At 42.7% G+C, this 20,111-nt stretch overlaps 1 protein-coding gene and 1 pseudogene across 4 annotated transcripts in view; both read left to right on the top strand.

Moving 5' to 3' along the window:
- LOC139566965 (mitogen-activated protein kinase kinase kinase kinase 3-like) overlaps window positions 1–11,326 on the top strand; it is a 94,095-nt pseudogene extending 82,769 nt beyond the window's left edge.
- Window positions 11,327–12,194: 868 nt separating this feature from the next.
- The window catches only part of LOC139567038 (son of sevenless homolog 1-like), an 88,331-nt gene continuing 80,414 nt past the window's right edge, over window positions 12,195–20,111 (top strand). The window contains exon 1 of one of the 4 annotated variants that reach the window (XM_071388458.1): window positions 12,195–13,301. In XM_071388458.1, coding sequence (XP_071244559.1) covers window positions 13,215–13,301 — 87 coding nt within the window. In that variant the 5' untranslated portion in view covers window positions 12,195–13,214. The remainder of the gene's footprint in view (window positions 13,302–20,111) is intronic. The other 3 variants (XM_071388460.1, XM_071388459.1, XM_071388462.1) reach the window with 3 other exon arrangements.

Genomic DNA, 20,111 nt, shown 5'->3' with positions numbered 1-20,111 from the left:
TATCCTATCCTAGGTATTCCTTAAAGAGGTGGGGTTTCAGGTGTCTCCGGAAGGTGGTGATTGACTCCGCTGACCTGGCGTCGTGAGGGAGTTTGTTCCACCATTGGGGTGCCAGAGCAGCGAACAGTTTTGACTGGGCTGAGCGGGAACTGTACTTCCTCAGAGGTAGGGAGGCGAGCAGGCCAGAGGTGGATGAACGCAGTGCCCTTGTTTGGGTGTAGGGCCTGATCAGAGCCTGAAGGTACGGAGGTGCCGTTCCCCTCACAGCTCCGTAGGCAAGCACCATGGTCTTGTAGCGGATGCGAGCTTCAACTGGAAGCCAGTGGAGAGAGCGGAGGAGCGGGGTGACGTGAGAGAACTTGGGAAAGTTGAACACCAGACGGGCTGCGGCGTTCTGGATGAGTTGTAGGGGTTTAATGGCACAGGCAGGGAGCCCAGCCAACAGCGAGTTGCAGTAATCCAGACGGGAGATGACAAGTGCCTGGATTAGGACCTGCGCCGCTTCCTGCGTGAGGCAGGGTCGTACTCTGCGAATGTTGTAGAGCATGAACCTACAGGAACGGGTCACCGCCTTGATGTTAGTTGAGAACGACAGGGTGTTGTCCAGGATCACGCCAAGGTTCTTAGCACTCTGGGAGGAGGACACAATGGAGTTGTCAACCGTGATGGCGAGATCATGGAACGGGCAGTCCTTCCCCGGGAGGAAGAGCAGCTCCGTCTTGCCGAGGTTCAGCTTGAGGTGGTGATCCGTCATCCACACTGATATGTCTGCCAGACATGCAGAGATGCGATTCACCACCTGGTTATCAGAGGGGGGAAAGGAGAAGATTAATTGTGTGTCGTCTGCATAGCAATGATAGGAGAGACCATGTGAGGATATGACTGAGCCAAGTGACTTGGTGTATAGCGAGAATAGGAGAGGGCCTAGAACAGAGCCCTGGGGGACACCAGTGGTGAGAGCACGTGGTGCGGAGACAGATTCTCGCCACGCCACCTGGTAGGAGCGACCTGTCAGGTAGGACGCAATCCAAGCGTGGGCCGCGCCGGAGATGCCCAGCTCGGAGAGGGTGGAGAGGAGGATCTGATGGTTCACAGTATCAAAGGCAGCCGATAGGTCTAGAAGGATGAGAGCAGAGGAGAGAGAGTTAGCTTTAGCAGTGCGGAGCGCCTCCGTGACACAGAGAAGAGCAGTCTCAGTTGAATGACTAGTCTTGAAACCTGACTGATTTGGATCAAGAAGGTCATTCTGAGAGAGATAGCAGGAGAGCTGGCCAAGGACGGCACGTTCAAGAGTTTTGGAGAGAAAAGAAAGAAGGGATACTGGTCTGTAGTTGTTGACATCGGAGGGATCGAGTGTAGGTTTTTTCAGAAGGGGTGCAACTCTCGCTCTCTTGAAGACGGAAGGGACGTAGCCAGCGGTCAAGGATGAGTTGATGAGCGAGGTGAGGTAAGGGAGAAGGTCTCCGGAAATGGTCTGGAGAAGAGAGGAGGGGATAGGGTCAAGCGGGCAGGTTGTTGGGCGGCCGGCCGTCACAAGACGCGAGATTTCATCTGGAGAGAGAGGGGAGAAAGAGGTCAAAGCACAGGGTAGGGCAGTGTGAGCAGAACCAGCGGTGTCGTTTGACTTAGCAAACGAGGATCGGATGTCGTCGACCTTCTTTTCAAAATGGTTGACGAAGTCATCAGCAGAGAGGGAGGAGGGGGGAGGAGGGGGAGGAGGATTCAGGAGGGAGGAGAAGGTGGCAAAGAGCTTCCTAGGGTTAGAGGCAGATGCTTGGAATTTAGAGTGGTAGAAATTGGCTTTAGCAGCAGAGACAGAAGAGGAGAATGTAGAGAGGAGGGAGTGAAAGGATGCCACACTTACTTGACTTTCATCTTTGTCTTACCCCATGTCTTGTTTGCATGTGCTACTATTAGTTTCCTTCTTAGGCAGAGTCCTAGGCAATGTGTGTATTGTCCAAGTTTACCGGTCTCTCTCTGTTATAATACTTCATTGTTTCATTCTCTGTTTTAGACCAATACCTGCTATTCGGTGCCGAAGAGGGCATTTACACTCTAAATCTCAACGAACTGCATGACTCCTCCATGGAACAGGTCGGTGTCTCATTATTTCATTTGAATGATCTTTTTGTCCGTAAATTTCAATTGTCCCAACTGCTTCCAATGTTTTCACAGTGTAATGTAGGAAACGGAATCTATGTATTTATGTGAAGGTTGAAATATTCTCTATCACATCGTGTTACAGATTATAGTTCAATTTGAATGCTTGCTTCGCTGTGACGTAAGTAAAGGATTTGAGGTTTGATCCACCAGGTTTTATCCACACGGATTTGAGGTTTGATCCAGAACTGGTCAATGAGACACGGATTATGATTTCATTTGACCACCTACAGAACTATTAAAAACAGATACATTTGTTTTATTTCCTAGCTCTTTCCCCGGAGGTGTACGTGGCTTTATGTCATGAGTAATAGTCTGCTCTCCATATCTGGTAAGGATTCATCATAGAAACCTGTATTGCCACACATTGCTCACATTGCTCAAGAAATAACTGTAGTGCACACAAAGTTTTACATTGTTTGTTTGTAGTTTCCAGAATAGACTAGATTCTCCAGACACATCATTTAAATGCATCTTTGGCCGCACACAATGGCAGTGACAGACATTAAAAACATAAATCATAAGCAGCAATCTGTCATCAAGAGCATTAGTCTAATTTTATCATGAAATATGCACTCGTAAATGTAAATACTACTTGTCAATACTTGCTCCAGATATACAAGCGGTTAGACGCTGCACTTTTTGCGTGAAAATTAAAGATATTATAATTGCCTTCAAAGCACTCAAAAGGTGTGTTCGTTGTGTTTTTTGGCAGGAAAAGCCTCGCAGCTCTACTGTCACAATCTGGCGGGTCTGTATGAGCACGCTCGACAGATGCAGAAGCTGCCAATGGCCATCCCCACCCACCGGCTCCCAGACAAAATCATTCCAAGGTAAGAAGGTGGCGATGCCTCTGTGTGTAGGAGTTTTCTGTGGGTAGAGTCCTACTTTTCAGACTTTGTTATTGTGGTTTTTAGGAAATTTTCCATCTCCAACAAGATTCCCGACACCAAGGGATGCTGTGTGGGTGAGTAGTCATGGACTCTCTCTCTCTCTCTCGCCCCCCTCGGTTTTCATCTCTTTCTACGTCGGACCCATTACTTCCCCACAAGTTGCTACATAATCTTGCTACAAGATTGAGAGTAGATGCACCACTTCACTACATGTAATAAACACAATAGTTCCCCATTCCCCTTATAACCAATTAGGACAACAACCTCTTCAACTGGGTATCAATAGTAGAAAGGTCTTTGAAATACATTATTGTGGTCACAGCTTAGTATGATTGACAACCCCGGCTGACCACCAAATATTCCCCCTTAGTGAGAAACCCTTACACGGGACACAAGTACTTGTGTGGAGCCTTCCAATCCAGTGTGGTCATGTTGGAATGGGTGGAGCCCATGCGGAAGTTCATGCTCATCAAGGTAAGAATTTTTGTGTCTTGTGTGCATTTATTTAGCCATCTCCATGTGTTTGCCATGCTCACTCTCCCCAAACCTTTTTGGAGTGCTGACAGCCCATGTCATAGCCATATAAGAGTTTGGCCATTGAGGTTTCAATCAAAAACAAAAAAGCATTGACACTAGCTATGATAAGAGCTTCCGGGGAAGAATTGACTAATAACAGTCCACAACTTTCCCCTAACTGCCCTGTCAAATGCAGGTGTTTGAGATATGCTAAGAGACATCCCTTTACTTTGTAGCCTACATGCTAATGGAAACACACTTCCCTCTTCCTAAAAACACTCACTTCCCCCTGCCCGCTGGCACCGGAGGTGTCTGTGTTTGAGATAAGCATGCTAACCCGCCAACATAGACTAAGCTACCCTTGCTTTGTAACCGATGAGCTAATGCTAATGCTTACCCTGTAATTTATGTTTTTTTCTATATATATCATACATGTTGTCAATAATACTTTGATTGTAAGCCAACCCCGTCTGTTTTTACTTTGTGGTTCCGCGCGCATCGTTCTTGTTGGTAAACACCCCATCCGTCTACATGCCTAATGCTAACTCTCCTCCTCCCAAGAATAAAGAATTTGAGATTAGCATGATAACATGCTAGAGTCTAGACCATGTAGCATAATGATAATGCTAACCCTCTCTTCCTAACATTGACTTTCCCTTGCCCTGCCCGATGGAGGTTTTTGAGATGCTTGTGGTTCCCGAGCACCTCATCTGTATGGGCGTCAGCAAGGCCACGGAGCTCAACCAGGTGGTACGCTTTGAGACGCTGGACCCCAACACCGCTTGCCCCTGGCTCAAAGAGTCCGGTAAGGTCTCATTCAAAGACTGACCTTGACTCCTCATTGACATAGACTTGACACAACTCTAGATTTTAGTGCTCCTTTAATATGGAACTTCATTATGGAATTAATATGGAATTAAATAAACATTCAATATCATCATTTTTTAAAATCCCCATTATTCTTTTAATTTTTTTTATCGTAGCACACACTGGAGACTGACGTTCACATTCTACACATTGACCATACTGGAAATGGTTAACTTTTCAAAAGTTAACAATTATAGAGAAAATATAGTCCTATATCGTTGTGCACATTCATAATGGAAAATGTTTGACGTTAATAAAGCAAAAGATGAAATGGTTAGTTGAGGTTTTTATGTTTGATTTCCTCCTAGACACTCCGCAGACCTGTGTTATCCATGTGACTCAACTGGAAAGAGACACCATTCTTGTCTGCTTGGATCGTGAGTCTAGCAGCATGTCTTGACTATCCAAAAATCAGATTTGTATTGTAATATTATCCATATAGATTATACATGCATTGTACATTCATTGTATGCATTGCTAATAACATTATGACAATATTTGAACCGTGTATCATGTTTTATCACTGAGCTGTCCTTTAAATGACACAAGGGAAACTCACCTCAATAGCCACCAATGTGTTGCACCCCGCCTGGATGGACGGCAGCCATTTTGTGCCTGGATGTCTTCAGTCTCTTGTAATAGCATCATTGTTTAACTTCCATGTGTCATTTTCCCCCTCAGGATCCATTAAGATTGTGAATCTGCAGGGGAGGCTGAAGTCCAGTAGAAAGCTTTTGGCCGAGCTGACTTTTAATTTGCAGATTGAGTCGATAGGTAATCGCCCTTGACCCCTTTGCTAGAGATTAGCTAACACACACACAGCTATAGAATGGAGAGGAGAGCATAGTATCACAGTCATGTTATGATAAATGACATTGTGGTGAACTTTTGAATACGGTATATAAAATATCCATCTTTTCCACAGTCTGCCTTCAAGACAGTGTTCTGGCTTTCTGGAGACATGGCATGCAAGGACGGAGTTTCAAATCTAATGAGGCAAGTTGTGTCAATGCCCCGGCGGACGCAATAACTGTATATAACAATAGTATTTGAACTGTTTATTGTTGTAATATACAGTGAGGGAAAAAAGTATTTGATCCCCTGCTGATTTTGTACGTTTGCCCACTGACAAAGAAATGATCAGTCTATAATTTTAATGGTAGGTTTATTTGAACAGTGAGAGACAGAATATCAACAAAAAAATCCAGAAAAACGCATGTCAAAAATGTTATGAATTGATTTGCATTTTAATGAGGGAAATAAGTATTTGACCCCTCTGCAAAACATGACTTAGTACTTGGTGGCAAAACCCTTGTTGGCAATCACAGAGGTCAGACGTTTCTTGTAGTTGGCCACCAGGTTTGCACACATCTCAGGAGGGATTTTGTCCCACTCCTCTTTGCAGATCTTCTTCAAGTCATTAAGGTTTTGAGGCTGACGTTTGGCAACTCGAACCTTCAGCTCCCTCCACAGATTTTCTATGGGATTAAGGTCTGGATACTGGCTAGGCCACTCCAGGACCTTAATGTGCTTCTTCTTGAGCCACTCCTTTGTTGCCTTGGCCGTGTGTTTTGGGTCATTGTCATGCTGGAATACCCATCCACGACCCATTTTCAATACCCTGGCTGAGGGAAGGAGGTTTTCACCCAAGATTTGACGGTACATGGCCCCGTCCATCGTCCCTTTGATGCGGTGAAGTTGTCCTGTCCCTTTAGCAGAAAAACACCCCCAAAGCATAATGTTTCCACCTCCATGTTTGACGGTGGGGATGGTTTCTTGGGGTCATAGGCAGCATTCCTCCTCCTCCAAACACGGCAAGTTGGGTTGATGCCAAAGAACTCCATTTTGGTCTCATCTGACCACAACACGTTCACCCAGTTGTCCTCTGAATCATTCAGATGTTCATTGGCAAACTTCAGACGGGCATGTATATGTGCTTTCTTGAGCAGGGGGACCTTGCGGGCGCTGCAGGATTTCAGTCCTTCACGGCATAGTGTGTTACCAATTGTTTTCTTGATGACTATGGTCCCAGCTGCCTTGAGATCATTGACAAGATCCTCCTGTGTAGTTCTGGGCTGATTCCTCACCGTTCTCATGATCATTGCAACTTCACGAGGTGAGATCTTGCATGGAGCCCCAGGCTGAGGGAGATTGACAGGTCTTTTGTGTTTCTTCCATTTGCGAATAATCACAGAAACTGTTGTCACCTTCTCACCAAGCTGCTTGGCGATGGTCTTGTAGCCCATTCCAGCCTTGTGTAGGTCTACAATCTTGTCCCTGACATCCTTGGAGAGCTCTTTGGTCTTGGCCATGGTGGAAAGTTTGGAATCTGATTGATTGATTGCTTCTGTGGACAGGTATCTTTTATACAGGTAAGAAACTGAGATTAGGAGCACTCCCTTTAAGAGTGTGCTCCTAATCTCCGTTCGTTACCTGTATGAAAGACACCTGGGAGCCAGAAATCTTTTTGATTGAGAAGGGGTCAAATACTTATTTCCCTCATTAAAATGCAAATCAATTTATAACATTTTTGACATGCATTTTTCTGGATATTTTTGTTGTTATTCTGTCTCTCACTGTTCAAATAAACCTACCATTAAAATTATAGACTGATAATATCTTTGTCAGTGGGCAAACGTACAAAATCAGCAGGGGATCAAATACTTTTTTCCCTCACTGTATATATTTTTTTTATTCGTTATTTTACCAGGTAAGTTGACTGAGAACACGTTCTCATTTACAGCAACGATCTGGGGAATAGTTACAGGGGAGAGGAGGGGGATGAATGAGCCAATTGTAAACTGGGGATTATTAGGTGACCATGATGGTTTGAGGGCCAGATTGGGAATTTAGCCAGGACACCGGGGTTAACACCCCTACTCTTACAATAAGTGCCATTGGATCTTTAATGACCTCAGAGAGTCAGGACACCTGTTTAACGTCCCATCCGAAAGACTGCACCCTACACAGGGCAGTGTCCCCAATCACTGCTCTGGGGCATTGGGATATTTTTTAGACCAGAGGAAAGAGTGCCTCCTACTTGCCCTCCAACACCACTTCCCACAGCATCTGGTCTCCCACCCAGGGACTGACCAGGACCAAACCTGCTTAGCTTCAGAAGCAAGCCAGCCGTGGTATGCAGGGTGGTGTGCTGGTGGCTCAAAAATATATGATGAATATGATAATGACTGTGATGACGTGACTATTGGATCTTGTCCATATTCCCACCAGATTACACAGGAAATTTCCGACAACACCAGGATATTCCGACTCTTAGGACCAGACAGGTGAGAAATCCATTTTTAGATTGAGGCTAAATTCGTTTAGCAAGTATCATCAACTAGATTCAGCCTCGAGCCGATTTCTTTTCATGAGCGGATGGTCAGGGGGCCGGAACATAATTACAAAGAATTTGTAACCTGCAAATTGACCACAAGAAGCCCAACAGATATAATATTTGACTAAAACATAATCAGGTCAAACCTTCCTTACATTTGTATACAATCACATACTGTTACTGTGTATCTCTCTATTATGCGTGGGAATACTTTGGAACAGATTTCCAAAATTAAAATCACTTGGAGCTGATTTGCTGTTTTACGGTCTTATGTCTGACAATAAAATAATAACACATTTAAAATACAAATGTGTTATTTTAAACTTGTTTAACTTATAATTCACTGTATCACAATTCCAGTGGGTCAGAAGTTTACATACACTAAGTTGACTGTGTCTTTAAACAGCTTGGAAAATTCCAGAAAATGTTGTCATGGCTTTAGAAGCTTCTGATCAAATCAAAGTTTATTTGTCACGTGCGCCGAATACAACAGGTGTAGACCTTACAGTGAAATGCTTACTTACAGGCTCTAACCAATATTGCAAAAAAGGTATTAGTTGAACAATATGTAGGTAAAGAAATAAAAACAACAGTAAAAAGACAGGCTATATACAGTAGTGAAGCTATAAAAGTAGCGAGGCTACATACAGACACCGGTTAGTCAGGCTGATTGAGGTAGTATGTACATGTAGATATGGTTAAAGTGACTATGCATGTATGATCAACAGAGTAGCAGTAGCGTAAAAGAGGGGTTGGCGGGTGGGACACAATGCAGATAGCCCGGTTAGTCAATGTGCGGGAGCAGGGGTTGTTCGGCCCAATTGAGGTAGTATGTACATGTGTATGCATATATGATAAACAGAGAGTAGCAGCAGCGTAAAAAGAGGGGTTGCGGGGGGGGCTCACAATGCAAATGGTCCGGGTAGCCATTTGATTACCTGTTCAGGAGTCTTATGGCTTGGGGGTAAAAACTGTTGAGAAGCCTTTTTGTCCTAGACTTGGCACTCCGGTACCGCTTGCCATGCAGTAGTAGAGAGAACAGTCTATGACTGGGGTGGCTGGGGTCTTTGACAACTTTTAGGGCCTTCCTCTGACACCGCCTGGTGTAGAGGTCCTGGATGGCAAGCAGGCAGCTTAGCCCCAGTGATGTACTGGGCCGTACGCACTACCCTTTGTAGTGCCTTGCGGTCAGAGGCCAAGCATTGCCGTACGAGACAGTGATGCAACCAGTCAGGATGTTGCAGCTGTAGAACCTTTTGCGAATCTCAGGACCCATGCCAAGTCTTTTTAGTTTCCTGAGGGGGAATAGGCTTTGTCATGCCCTCTTGTCTAATTGACATAATTTGAGTCAATTGGACAATTTAAAGGCAATGCTACCAAATACTAATTGAGTCCAATTTGTAAGTCGCTCTGGATAAGAGCGTCTGCTAAATGACTTAAATGTAATGTAAATGAGTGTTTGTAAATGTCTGACCCACTGGGAATGTGATGAAATAAAAGCTGAAATAAATAATTCTCTACTATTATTCTGACATTACACATTCTTATAATAAAGTGATGATCCTAACTGACTTAAGACATGTAATTTTGACTAGGATTAGATGTCAGGAATTGTGAAAAACTGAGTTTAAATGTATTTGGCTAAGGTGTATGTAAACTTCCGACTTCAACTGTATCTCCCTCATTTCTGACTGCAGTCAAATTAATTTTAAAAAACTATGCAAGTTAAAAAAAATATATATATATTTTTTAAGTTCCTCGATTAGTTCCTGTAATAGCTATGGTGGTGTTCCAGATCTTATTTTTTGCAGTCGCAGCTCAGAAGATTAATATATCGTATTCTTGCAGTTCATGCTATGTTTAACACTTATCGAAGCATTGTGAGATCTGATCGTCTGTGCCATCGAGACTGAAGTCGGTCTGTGGCCATAAAGTGACTTAGTGCTGTTCAGGAGGATGTAACAATATAAAAGGTTCAAATCAAATTTTATTTGTCACATACACATGGTTAGCAGATGTTAATGCGAGTGTAGCGAAATGCTTGTGCTTCTAGTTCCGACAATGCAATAATAGCCAACGAGTAATCTAACCTAACAATTTCACAACAGCTACCTTATACACACAAGTGTAAAGGGATGAAGAATATGTACATAAAGATATATGAATGAGTGATGGTACAGAACGGCATAGGCAAGATGCAGTAGATGGTATCGAGTACAGTATATACATATGAGATGAGTAATGTAGGGTATGTAAACATTATATTAACTGGCATATAGAAATGTTTTGTGTAGAACAGATATGCTTGTCTGTCAGATGGAATAGGGACAGTAATGGGGCCAGCTCTATTAATTACATTTCTATCTGCAACATTCAGAACATTTCACATCACTGAATACACCCCTATTGTACCTTTGATTGCAGGGTTGTAGTGCTGGAGAGCAGACCTACAGACAACCCTACAGCGCACAGCAACCTATACATCCTGGCTGGACACGAGAACAGTTACTAACCACCCTGTGCTCTGGTAACCAGAGTCCTGTTCAGTAGGCACAAAACTTTCTGAAACTAAGTGATACAGGGATGTACTACCTGAACCTGTCCAATAAGAAACCTTAGGTTTCATTGTCGGTGTCAAAACCATTTTCCATTGTATGCCTTAATGAACATGGCCCAGGGTTGGTTTCAGTTACACTTTAAGAGATTATGAATCTGAATGAAATTCAGTCATTGAATATTGCAATTAGGTTTATTTTTCTGTTCATAAATTGGAATTCATGTCCTGATGGGAACAGAATATGATGAGGAGGACATGTCTGACTCTGCAACTCCTTGGTCTCAGATGCAATCGGACCATCCATCAAGCAAGCGACCTTGGATGTGTCCTGTTTTTAGATAAACCTTATGATTTTAATTGAAAGTCAACATTTATAGTAACACAAACCCACATTCCTGGATATCGCACTATTTCAGTATTGACCAACTACTGAGAGCATGCGACCTTACCTAACAAGTGCTTGACCAATGTGTTTGTAATTGATTTAAATAGAATATTGAGATTGTACACTATGAGTATGTCATGTAGATAGCTTTTAGGCTCATTTTGATATGAAGCCATATGCAATGTCATTTTATTTTCACACTTCAAAATGATGTGGATATATTGAAGCAACATCTCAAGACATCAGTCAGGAAGTTAAAGCTTGGTCGCAAATGGGTCTTCCAAATGGACAATGACACCAAGCATACTTCCAAAGTTGTGGCAAAATGGCTTAAGGACAACAAAGTCAAGGTATTGAAGTGGCCATCACAAAGCCCTGACCTCAACCCTATAGAAATTTGTGGGCAGAACTGAAAAAGTGTGTGCGAGCAAGGAGGCCTACAAACCTGACTCAGTTACACCAGCTCTGTCAGGAGGAATTTTGTGGAAGGCTACACAAAACGTTTTTCCAAAGTTAAACAATGTAATGGCAATGCTACCAATTACTAATTGAGTGTACGTAAACTTCTGACCCACTGGGTATGTGATGAAATAAATAAAAGCTGAAATAAATCATTCTCTCTACTATTATTCTGACATTTCACATTCTTAAAATAAAGTGGTGATCCTAACTGACCTAAGACAGGGATTTTTTACAAGGATTAAATGTCAGGATTTGTGAAAAACTGAGTTTAAATCTATTTGGCTAAGGTGTATGTAAAATTCCGACTTCAACTGTATGTATTTTTATGCCTATTAAACCTACGGAAAAATTTCTGCCAAGATGTAGATGTGTATTTTTAACATTTGGAATACTTTCTATAACATTAACTGCTCCACACATTAGTTAGTGGAGGTGTCTTCTTTGGGAAGTCTCTACAAAAAGATAAATGGTTTCCATGATGTTTTCTCTGGGCTCTGCTAATCAAGTCTGCGACCTCACCGCGTGAGTTAATCTAGCACTAGTTCACATGCATCGTTGGCACGTTTCAAGTTTCAGAAGTACAGTGAAATGACTTTCTTGCAAACTCAACACAAAAATACAATAATCCATAACTGGTTTACTAGAAAAAAAGCACACGAGAAATAAGAATAAGAAATACACAAAGTAATTAAGTAAGCATACGGTACTATATACAGGAAATATTTTAAATGTTAGTTCCAATACCATATTTACATGTACAGGGATACTGGAGTGATGGAGGTAGATCTGTATAGGGGTAATGTGACTAGGCAACAGGATATAAAATATACAGAATAGTAGTAGTTTGTATGTGAGTGGGTGTGTCGAGTCAGTAGAAATGTATGTGCATATTATGTGTGAGTGAGAAAATGATGGGAGTGAGTGTGTGTGTGTTGGAGTGACAGTGAGTGTTTAGGGCCCTGTGAGTGCAATGGTTTCAAGTGATCCTCATCAAGCGATCTTTTTCGTTCTATCGTTTAATCAATTATTGCTCTCGGTTTAGCCAGATTATATCCAGATTTTGGGCAGGCGCGATGATTATCGAAAACAAGCCCGAAGTACGTCATTAGCTATCCATTGCGCCTGTGCAATTCTTCTACCAACAACTGCACCCGACCAGAGTCATAACAATCGTCCAAATAAATCATTTTGACCAAAGCCAAACTGGTCATTAAAGCCAGCCTGTGCGTGGAATCTTGGTTTTCTCGATAACCTAACAAAAAGCTAAATAGTCTGGAGACATGATTTGGAAATTATAAATTCATGGAGGATAACACGGTTATCAATATCCACCCTGTCGAAGATTCGGTGAAAATGGGCGATTATGCACCGAAGAGGTTTTTTCCCCCAAAAATATAGGGAATGACTCAACTGGCCGAAAAGGACGAACAGTATCGCAGTTCCCGAAACGTGAAGTGACACATTAATCCCCAAATTGGATACTAGCTAGACAGCTACGCCACTGTCCACAGATTGCTAGTTGATCACTACTGCCAACCATCTTCCGATTCGGATCGATCGGCTATTGCTAGTAACATCACCAGCTCGGCTGCAAGCTAGTTTGCTAAATTAGCAAGGCTAACGTTGTTGCCATCAACAACGTCCGTTCAGAACTTGGAATAATTTCCATTTGACAACGCAAGCTTGCTAGTTAGCATTTGAAGTATATTTGGTTTCGTGAATTTTGGCTTTTTTAAACTTGATGTCCGAAAGAGCAAGCCTGCTAGTTAACGATAGCTACTTGCTTAGGCAGCTGCAGACGGCTAGCTAGCAGCTATCAACATCTGCACACGACCGATGCGATGGTCGCATTGTTAACTGTTTTGGTAGAGGAATGCTCATTGCGTGGATATTCTGAGGCAGCGGGCCGCACAGAATATTGCACCTCTCAGTTCCAACCACGGGCCACACTATATACTGTTTTGATGTGAAGAGTGGCCGTGAACACACATCGCTCGCTGGCTGCAAGATAGCACACGAAGACGAACAGTTGAAGCTATGCAAGCAGCCCAGGTTCAGTACGACTTTTTCAGCGAGGAGAACGCACCGAAATGGCGGGGGCTATTGGTACCCTCCCTGAACAAGGTAGGCTAGGAAGTTGGCAGGTGCAAAGCGAACTAACTAGACGGCGAGGGTATGCATTACAAGCAAAGTACCTATTATTAGCTAGTCAGCTAACGTTAATTAGCTAACTCAAACTGTGTTGTCTTGTAGGAATAGATTTTTTTTGCAACATACAACATTTGATGGTACCATGTTACCACTGACACATGGTTTGGTTGGTCAAATCACATTTTATTGGATGCATACACATATTTAGCAAATGTTATTGCGGGTGGAGCGAAATGCTTGTGTGTGCTAATAGTACCTAGATAACGTTGTATATCGGCTACTGTTGTTAGCTGCCTCCCGCTCATTATTGGGGTGCACCCGTGGGGACCCGTGACAGACGCACACAGCCCTATGTTTGACTTAACTTTTTTTTGTTACACCTAAACTCAAACGTCACTAGTTCCCCATGCATTACACCATTCCTACAAATGTCTCCTCTTATTTGTATCTGCTATCTCAGCGTCACTGCATGCACATCTTGCCCACGGTGTCAGTTTGAGTGTGGTGGCACTGGCAGCTTCTGTGGGGGAGGACGCTGTCACACTCACAGAACGAGCTTCTATGGGGGAGGACGCTGTCACACTCACAGAACGTTGTCCCCCCTCGGCAAAACTGCATCACTTTTTCCTAAGCTAAGGGGCCCATAGCAACGTTCAAACTGGGCCCTCATTTTCAGACACGGAATAAATAAACGACTTGCTAGCAGCAACCCTGAATATTGTAGTACTAATCATCTTGAGAAATGCAAGAGTAGTCATAAGTGTCATTATATTGTTGTTGTGGTACTCTGCTTGCCTGCTTCCACAGGTATTTAAAGAGAGATTAGGTTTTGAAACATTACATACTTGGGTCACAGCCCATCAAGATTGATGCAGCAACTTTTTTCAAGTAGATTCTGACTGTCTCGATATTTTGGGACACCCTCATATAGTCTCATAAAGGTGCTGGCCATGTTTTGGGCGATTTACCAACTCGCTGCTGAGTGAAATTGATGTTATTGATCAAACAAACGCATATCAGCCTTTGTCGGGAGGGTTTGAAATAACATGCCTGATGTGGGCAAATTTTAGTGACACGCCACACATGTTACCTTGGTCTACACAGAGTGAACACTGACTAGAGCCTCTCCAGTTTGCGTGTGTTGGTAAATAGAGGCCTGTGACTGGCGTGAGGTGATCAGGGTGGGGTTTTTTCAGCAAGATGCTGCGAGCAGGGGAATGCCGAGTCGGTGAACTTCAGTCGCAGCCCTCAAGTGAGATGTTACAATGACAGTTGCGAAAATTGTTTCTTAAAAAAAAAAAAAAATCTTTACTTTTTTTTTTGTTCACCCCAGTGCTTTCTCAAGATGAGTGTTGTTTCTGACGAGCATATATTTAGTTCACGACAGCCTAGGCCTAGCCCAAGTTGTTTTGCACTGTAAAGTGCTTAGCTAAACCCACTCCAGACTGACCAATTTAGGCCTAAAAAGTAAAAGTATTAGGCATATATAATGGTAGTGGTCTAGATGACGAAAAGGACACCTGAATGACAAACAAAATAAGTAGTCCAATTTACAATGGGGGTTTGACATGAAGGGGTAGGCCCAGCCTAAGCCCCACTATGTGTCATATTGGGCCAGAGGTAGTGATCAGGAAAAGAGAATGCTAAGAAGAACTGGGAGAATCAGAACAGTACTGAAACAGTAGGTTAATAATACTGAAACTGAATTCTAGCCTACTGAAAAAACATCCTAATGGACCAGCTAGGACTGAATGATGTAATGATACAGTGTACCATTTGATATGAATCTGGAAATGACCTTTGACTTGCCTCGGTTAATCTTTTAGCCAACGCTGCAGAAACAGTACACTGTTCATTATGTTGAGAAGTTGGTATTATGTGGGAGATTGAATGAACTGTGAAGGAATGCTGCAGAGAAACAGTTAGTCTTTGCTCGAGTTCCCACTGTTGGACGACTGGCACATGTGGCATCCCAACGATGGGGGATGGCCTCTGCATTCCTGTTGTGTGTAGACTGGCAAGGGCCGGCAAAGGCTAAAGTGCGATGATGCCGTAGCAATGCAACGCCACAGGCATGGCAGGAATGTAGCCCAATGCATGAGGTTAGAGCAAGTCAGCCCTCGCAGAGAGCGGGAGTGAGAGACAACGGTGGGGAGGTTATAGCCCCAGTGGGTCGCATTAAGGAATTTTTTGCGACAAGCTTTTACCCCCTTTCTTCTCCACCAAACCACCCCCCTCGGATCCCTCAAGTGTGGCTTTCTCCGCTCAAGCTGTGTCAACAAGTCTAGGAGAGGTTATGGAAGACTTCAAAAGAGCCCCATGGCAAGACCAGCTTTTCCGCATTGAGCCGTTCAAAGTGGACACACCGTCTGTTAACCTTATTGATTTAGCCATTGGCCTCTCGGCTTTAAAAAAAAAAGTGTTACATTTGTCTGGAACGTGCTGGCACAGGGAACTGAGAGGATTCGAAAACGTGCATGCGCTCCAGTGGATGAGCATTGTTCAGGTTTCTGCTGTGGAATGAAATGGGGAAATCGGGATTGTTTTGTCATGCCATTTAAAAAATATATATATTTCCTCCTTGGTTCACTGCTCAAGACATTTTGGCCAGCTTTGCCAAAGCCAAAATGCCACGTTTGTCAGCCCTGCCATGAGAGTGCCATGAGAGGCTTTGTCAAGAGCAAGCCCTAATTTTAGCCTCCCCGCACATTTCCAATGGAGTGAGTTTGCAAAGTATTTCAAGTTCTCTGCTGCAATTTTTGTACTTAATGCGCAGAGTAATTTGTTCATTTTGTAGGCAAAATTGTGGTCAGGTTTTTCAAAAACCCAGCTGTAGTCTGTAGAATATTCCCTAATATTCTCCCAGCCCTGCTAAATATCAATGGACATAATCTTAAATTGAAGATGGAAAATGTCACACTAACTCAGCCATATGTACTTACAAAGACTTTTCACGTTACAATTGCATTTACATCCAAACATGCTGCATCTTGTGCCTCTACTCTTCGACGATAATCAATCAAATGAATCAGTTTAGCGTCGGCAATAATCACAATTTTCAAGCGCAGACAATTTTCCGTATAAACAGTCTGCCCCATTTTCCTCTTTCTGTTGTTCTCCTAGTCTGTTTGCTAGGGATGTAACTATTCACCGATACACATCAGTCCCCGATTCAAATGTTTAACATCCGCATTGGTCTGCGGACCCAAAACCGATCCAAATGTAGTTTGCACCAGTCAGAAATTTGATTTTAAACTTTACGAATGACCCGTTCGCAATTTTTTGGGGAGTCGTATTACATTATTTCTACCTTCTGAAAGTATCTAATCTTTTGCGACAACTGATGCGTCCTCTCCTTCAGTGTCGAACTGTGTGTAACTGTTAACAGTCATTGATCTACAAGTCATGTTGCATGCCGAACAACCCCAGACGACATCAGTAGCCTAGACAAACTGCGCACTGTGCTCAGCTTTGGGCGCTGACCAACGTGGGGTAGCCAGCCTGTTCCTGATATTGCACATCTGCTCGGTACCTAAAGCATTCAAATTGTAAAATGGCTTGCGTAATATTAGGCTTTATTAGTTCAGCAACAACCTATGTGTTTGCTGGGTAATTGTTATGTTATGTTATTGTTGAAAATAGAGTTCGACTGATTTAATCGGCATGGCCGATTTCAAGTTTTCATAATCGGTAATCGGTCATTGGCATTTCTGGACGGCGATTATGGCCGATTACATTGCACTCCACGAGGAGACTGCGTGGCAGGCTGACCACCTGGTACGTGAGTGCAGCATGAAGCCAAGGTAAGTTGCCAGCTAGCATTAAACTTATAAAAAACAATCAATCTTAACATAATCACTAGTTAACTACACATGGTTGTTGATATTACTAGTTTAACTAGCTTGTCCCGCGTTGCATATAATCAATGCGGTGCCTGTTAATTTATCATTGAATCACAGCCTACTTCGCCAAACGGGTGAGGATTTAACAAAAGCGCATTCGTGAAAAAAGCATAATCGTTGCACCAATGTGTACCTAACCATAAGCATCAATGCCTTTCTTAAAATCAATACACAAGTATAACTTTTTTTAAACCTGCAGTTTTAGTTAAAAGAATGCATGTTAGCAGGCAATATTAACTAGGGAAATTGTGTCACTTCTCTTGCGTTCAGTGCAAGCAGAGTCGGGGTATATGCAGCAGTTTGGGCCACCTGGCTCATTGCGAACTGTGTGGAGACCATTTCTTCCTAACAAAGACCGTAATTAATTTACCAGAATTGTACATAATTATGACATAACATTGAAGGTTGTGCATTGTAACAGCAATATTTAGACTTAGTTGCCACCCTATAGATAAAATACGTAATGGTTCCGTATTTCACTGAAAGAATAAACGTTTTGTTTTTGAAATTATAGTTCCCAGATTTGACCATATTAATGCCCTAAGGCTCATATTTCTGTGTGTTTATTATGATTAAGTCTATGATTTGATAGAGCAGTCTGACTGAGCGGTGGTAGGCAGCAGCAGGCTCGTAAGCATTCATTCAAACGGCACTTTCCTACGTTTGCCAGCAGCTCTTCGCAATGCTTGAAGCACAGCTGTTTATGACTTCAAGCCTATCAACTCCCGAGATTAGGCTGACAATACTATAGTGCCTATAAGAACATCCAATAGTCAAAGGTATATGAAATACAAATGGTATAGAGAGAAATATTCCTATAATAACTACAACCTAAAACTTCTTAATTGAGAATATAGAAGACTCATGTTAAAAGGAACCACCAGCTTTCATATGTTCTCATGTTCTGAGCTAGGAACTTAAACGTTAGCTTTTTTACATGGCACGTATTGCACTTATACTTTCTTCTCCAACACTGTGTTTTTGCATTATTTAAACCAAATTGAACATTGTTTCATTATTTATTTGAGACTAAATTGATTTTATGTATTATATTAAGTTAAAATAAGTGTTCACTCAGTATTGTTGTAATTGTCATTATTACATATATATATCTATATCGCCGATTAATCGGTAAAGGCGTTTTTTGGTCCTCCAATAATCGGTATCGGCGTTGACAAATCATAATCGGTCGACCTCTAGTTGAAAATTGGGAAAAGTAAGCTACCGGAGACGACTCTCATCTGGATATACCTGCCGAACCGGGCTTAAAATTGATTTTATTTTGATTGTTGAGGTTTACCATCAGCAATAGTTTTTGTAGGTTTGCTTTAAACAATCTGTATGGACATTTATATATAAAAAGGGTAAAGTTGATCAGTTCATAACGAGGACAGCAATCCTTTTTGCGAGGCCCACTGCGTGGTCGAAGCGAGAGTGGAAGAAAATGTCACTCTGTAAAAACTTCAAAATGGTCAAAACCATTAGATTTTGAGATGGGGTGAAATCCAAACTATTGCTATATATTCATTGGCTATGTCATAGCTCATTTGTAAATGATAAATATTGATACACTACTAGCTCAAACACTTAATCTGCTAAAATGACAAGTTAATTAGTGGGTGGTGGCGATTTTAGAAGAGGGGACAAAAAACGGGCTCCATTTCCCCCACCCCCCAGATCTGATAGTGGTAATGGGGTAGTAGATGCCTAGTCTCCCTTATTGCTCAGCCCAGGTGCCTACATAGTACACCATAGACATGCATCATTTACACACACACACATAAATCAGCTCCGACAGATCCAGCTCAGGGAGGCCCAGCTTATGAGTTCCATCAGCAGATTTTAATTTAGAATGGAAAATTAATGTGTTTTATACAACAAATGTTAGTGTATCGCATTGAACTGAATTGCATTGATTCATTCTCCAATCGAACTGAATTGTTTCAAACTGAAACGTATCTTTCCTGTATGGGAAAGATGCACATCCCTACTATTTGCATGTGGTGCCGTGCAGGCCCGCACTGGCTGGGGTTCCTGGGAATGAAATTCCTGGCATTGCTTTGAGTTAGTCTAGCATGCAGGAGCCAGGGCCTTCTCTCCACCACACCCACCTGCCTCCAGCCCGGATTCCTTCTGCTCTTTTCCCCCATTTTTTTCTAAACCCTTAGCCCATTCTCACATGATTCGCACAGACCTGACAGGACCTGGACAGGTGAAAGCAATATGGTGCTATTGAAGATCTACGTTGCAGATTAAGAGATCTGTCTGGTCCCTTCAGTTCTGCTAAGACTCTTGAGAAAAGGGCTATGGGCAAGGGTTGGGGACCGGAATTGAGCTGAGATTTGAGGGAGAAGCACCTGGGTACACCGGCTTGGTTGTCATCGGCAACCACGGGGACAAGAGTGACACAGGATCATGTCAAGCGGTCATGTGGGGCTAGGGCTCACAAGGCCACCTTGCACATCGGAAGTCAATTCACTTGAGCTTGAATTATCAACAAACTTGATTCACATGATCAGCAGCTTACTCTGGATTTGAGACTCCCGTACTACCTTCAAGAACGACACTCAATCCACTCATAACTCGGGGTTGGAGAGTGACCTTGGATTTGCAACCAAGGGTTCAATTATACTCTTTACTTAACGTTATCTATCAGAGGACCACACTGCTCTACTACACATGTCTGGATGTGAGGACACAGACAGGCTGCAAGACCATTTTAAAACATACAATACATTTTGAGTTGAAGTCCACCGTAGACATTGTTTCTGTGGGGGAGCATTGAGTTGCCTCCCAATTTTCAGTTGGAATAATAAGCCCTTCTTCCAATTTTTCTGGGAGCTTCCCATAAACCTATCCTCCATATATTATCTTGTGTGTG

The sequence above is a fragment of the Salvelinus alpinus genome, unplaced genomic scaffold, assembly GCF_045679555.1.
Source record: "Salvelinus alpinus unplaced genomic scaffold, SLU_Salpinus.1 scaffold_40, whole genome shotgun sequence".
NCBI classification, from domain to species: Eukaryota; Metazoa; Chordata; class Actinopteri; order Salmoniformes; family Salmonidae; genus Salvelinus; species Salvelinus alpinus.
The sequence above is the reverse complement of the archived record's forward strand: the minus strand, read 5'-3'. Positions and strand labels throughout refer to the sequence as shown.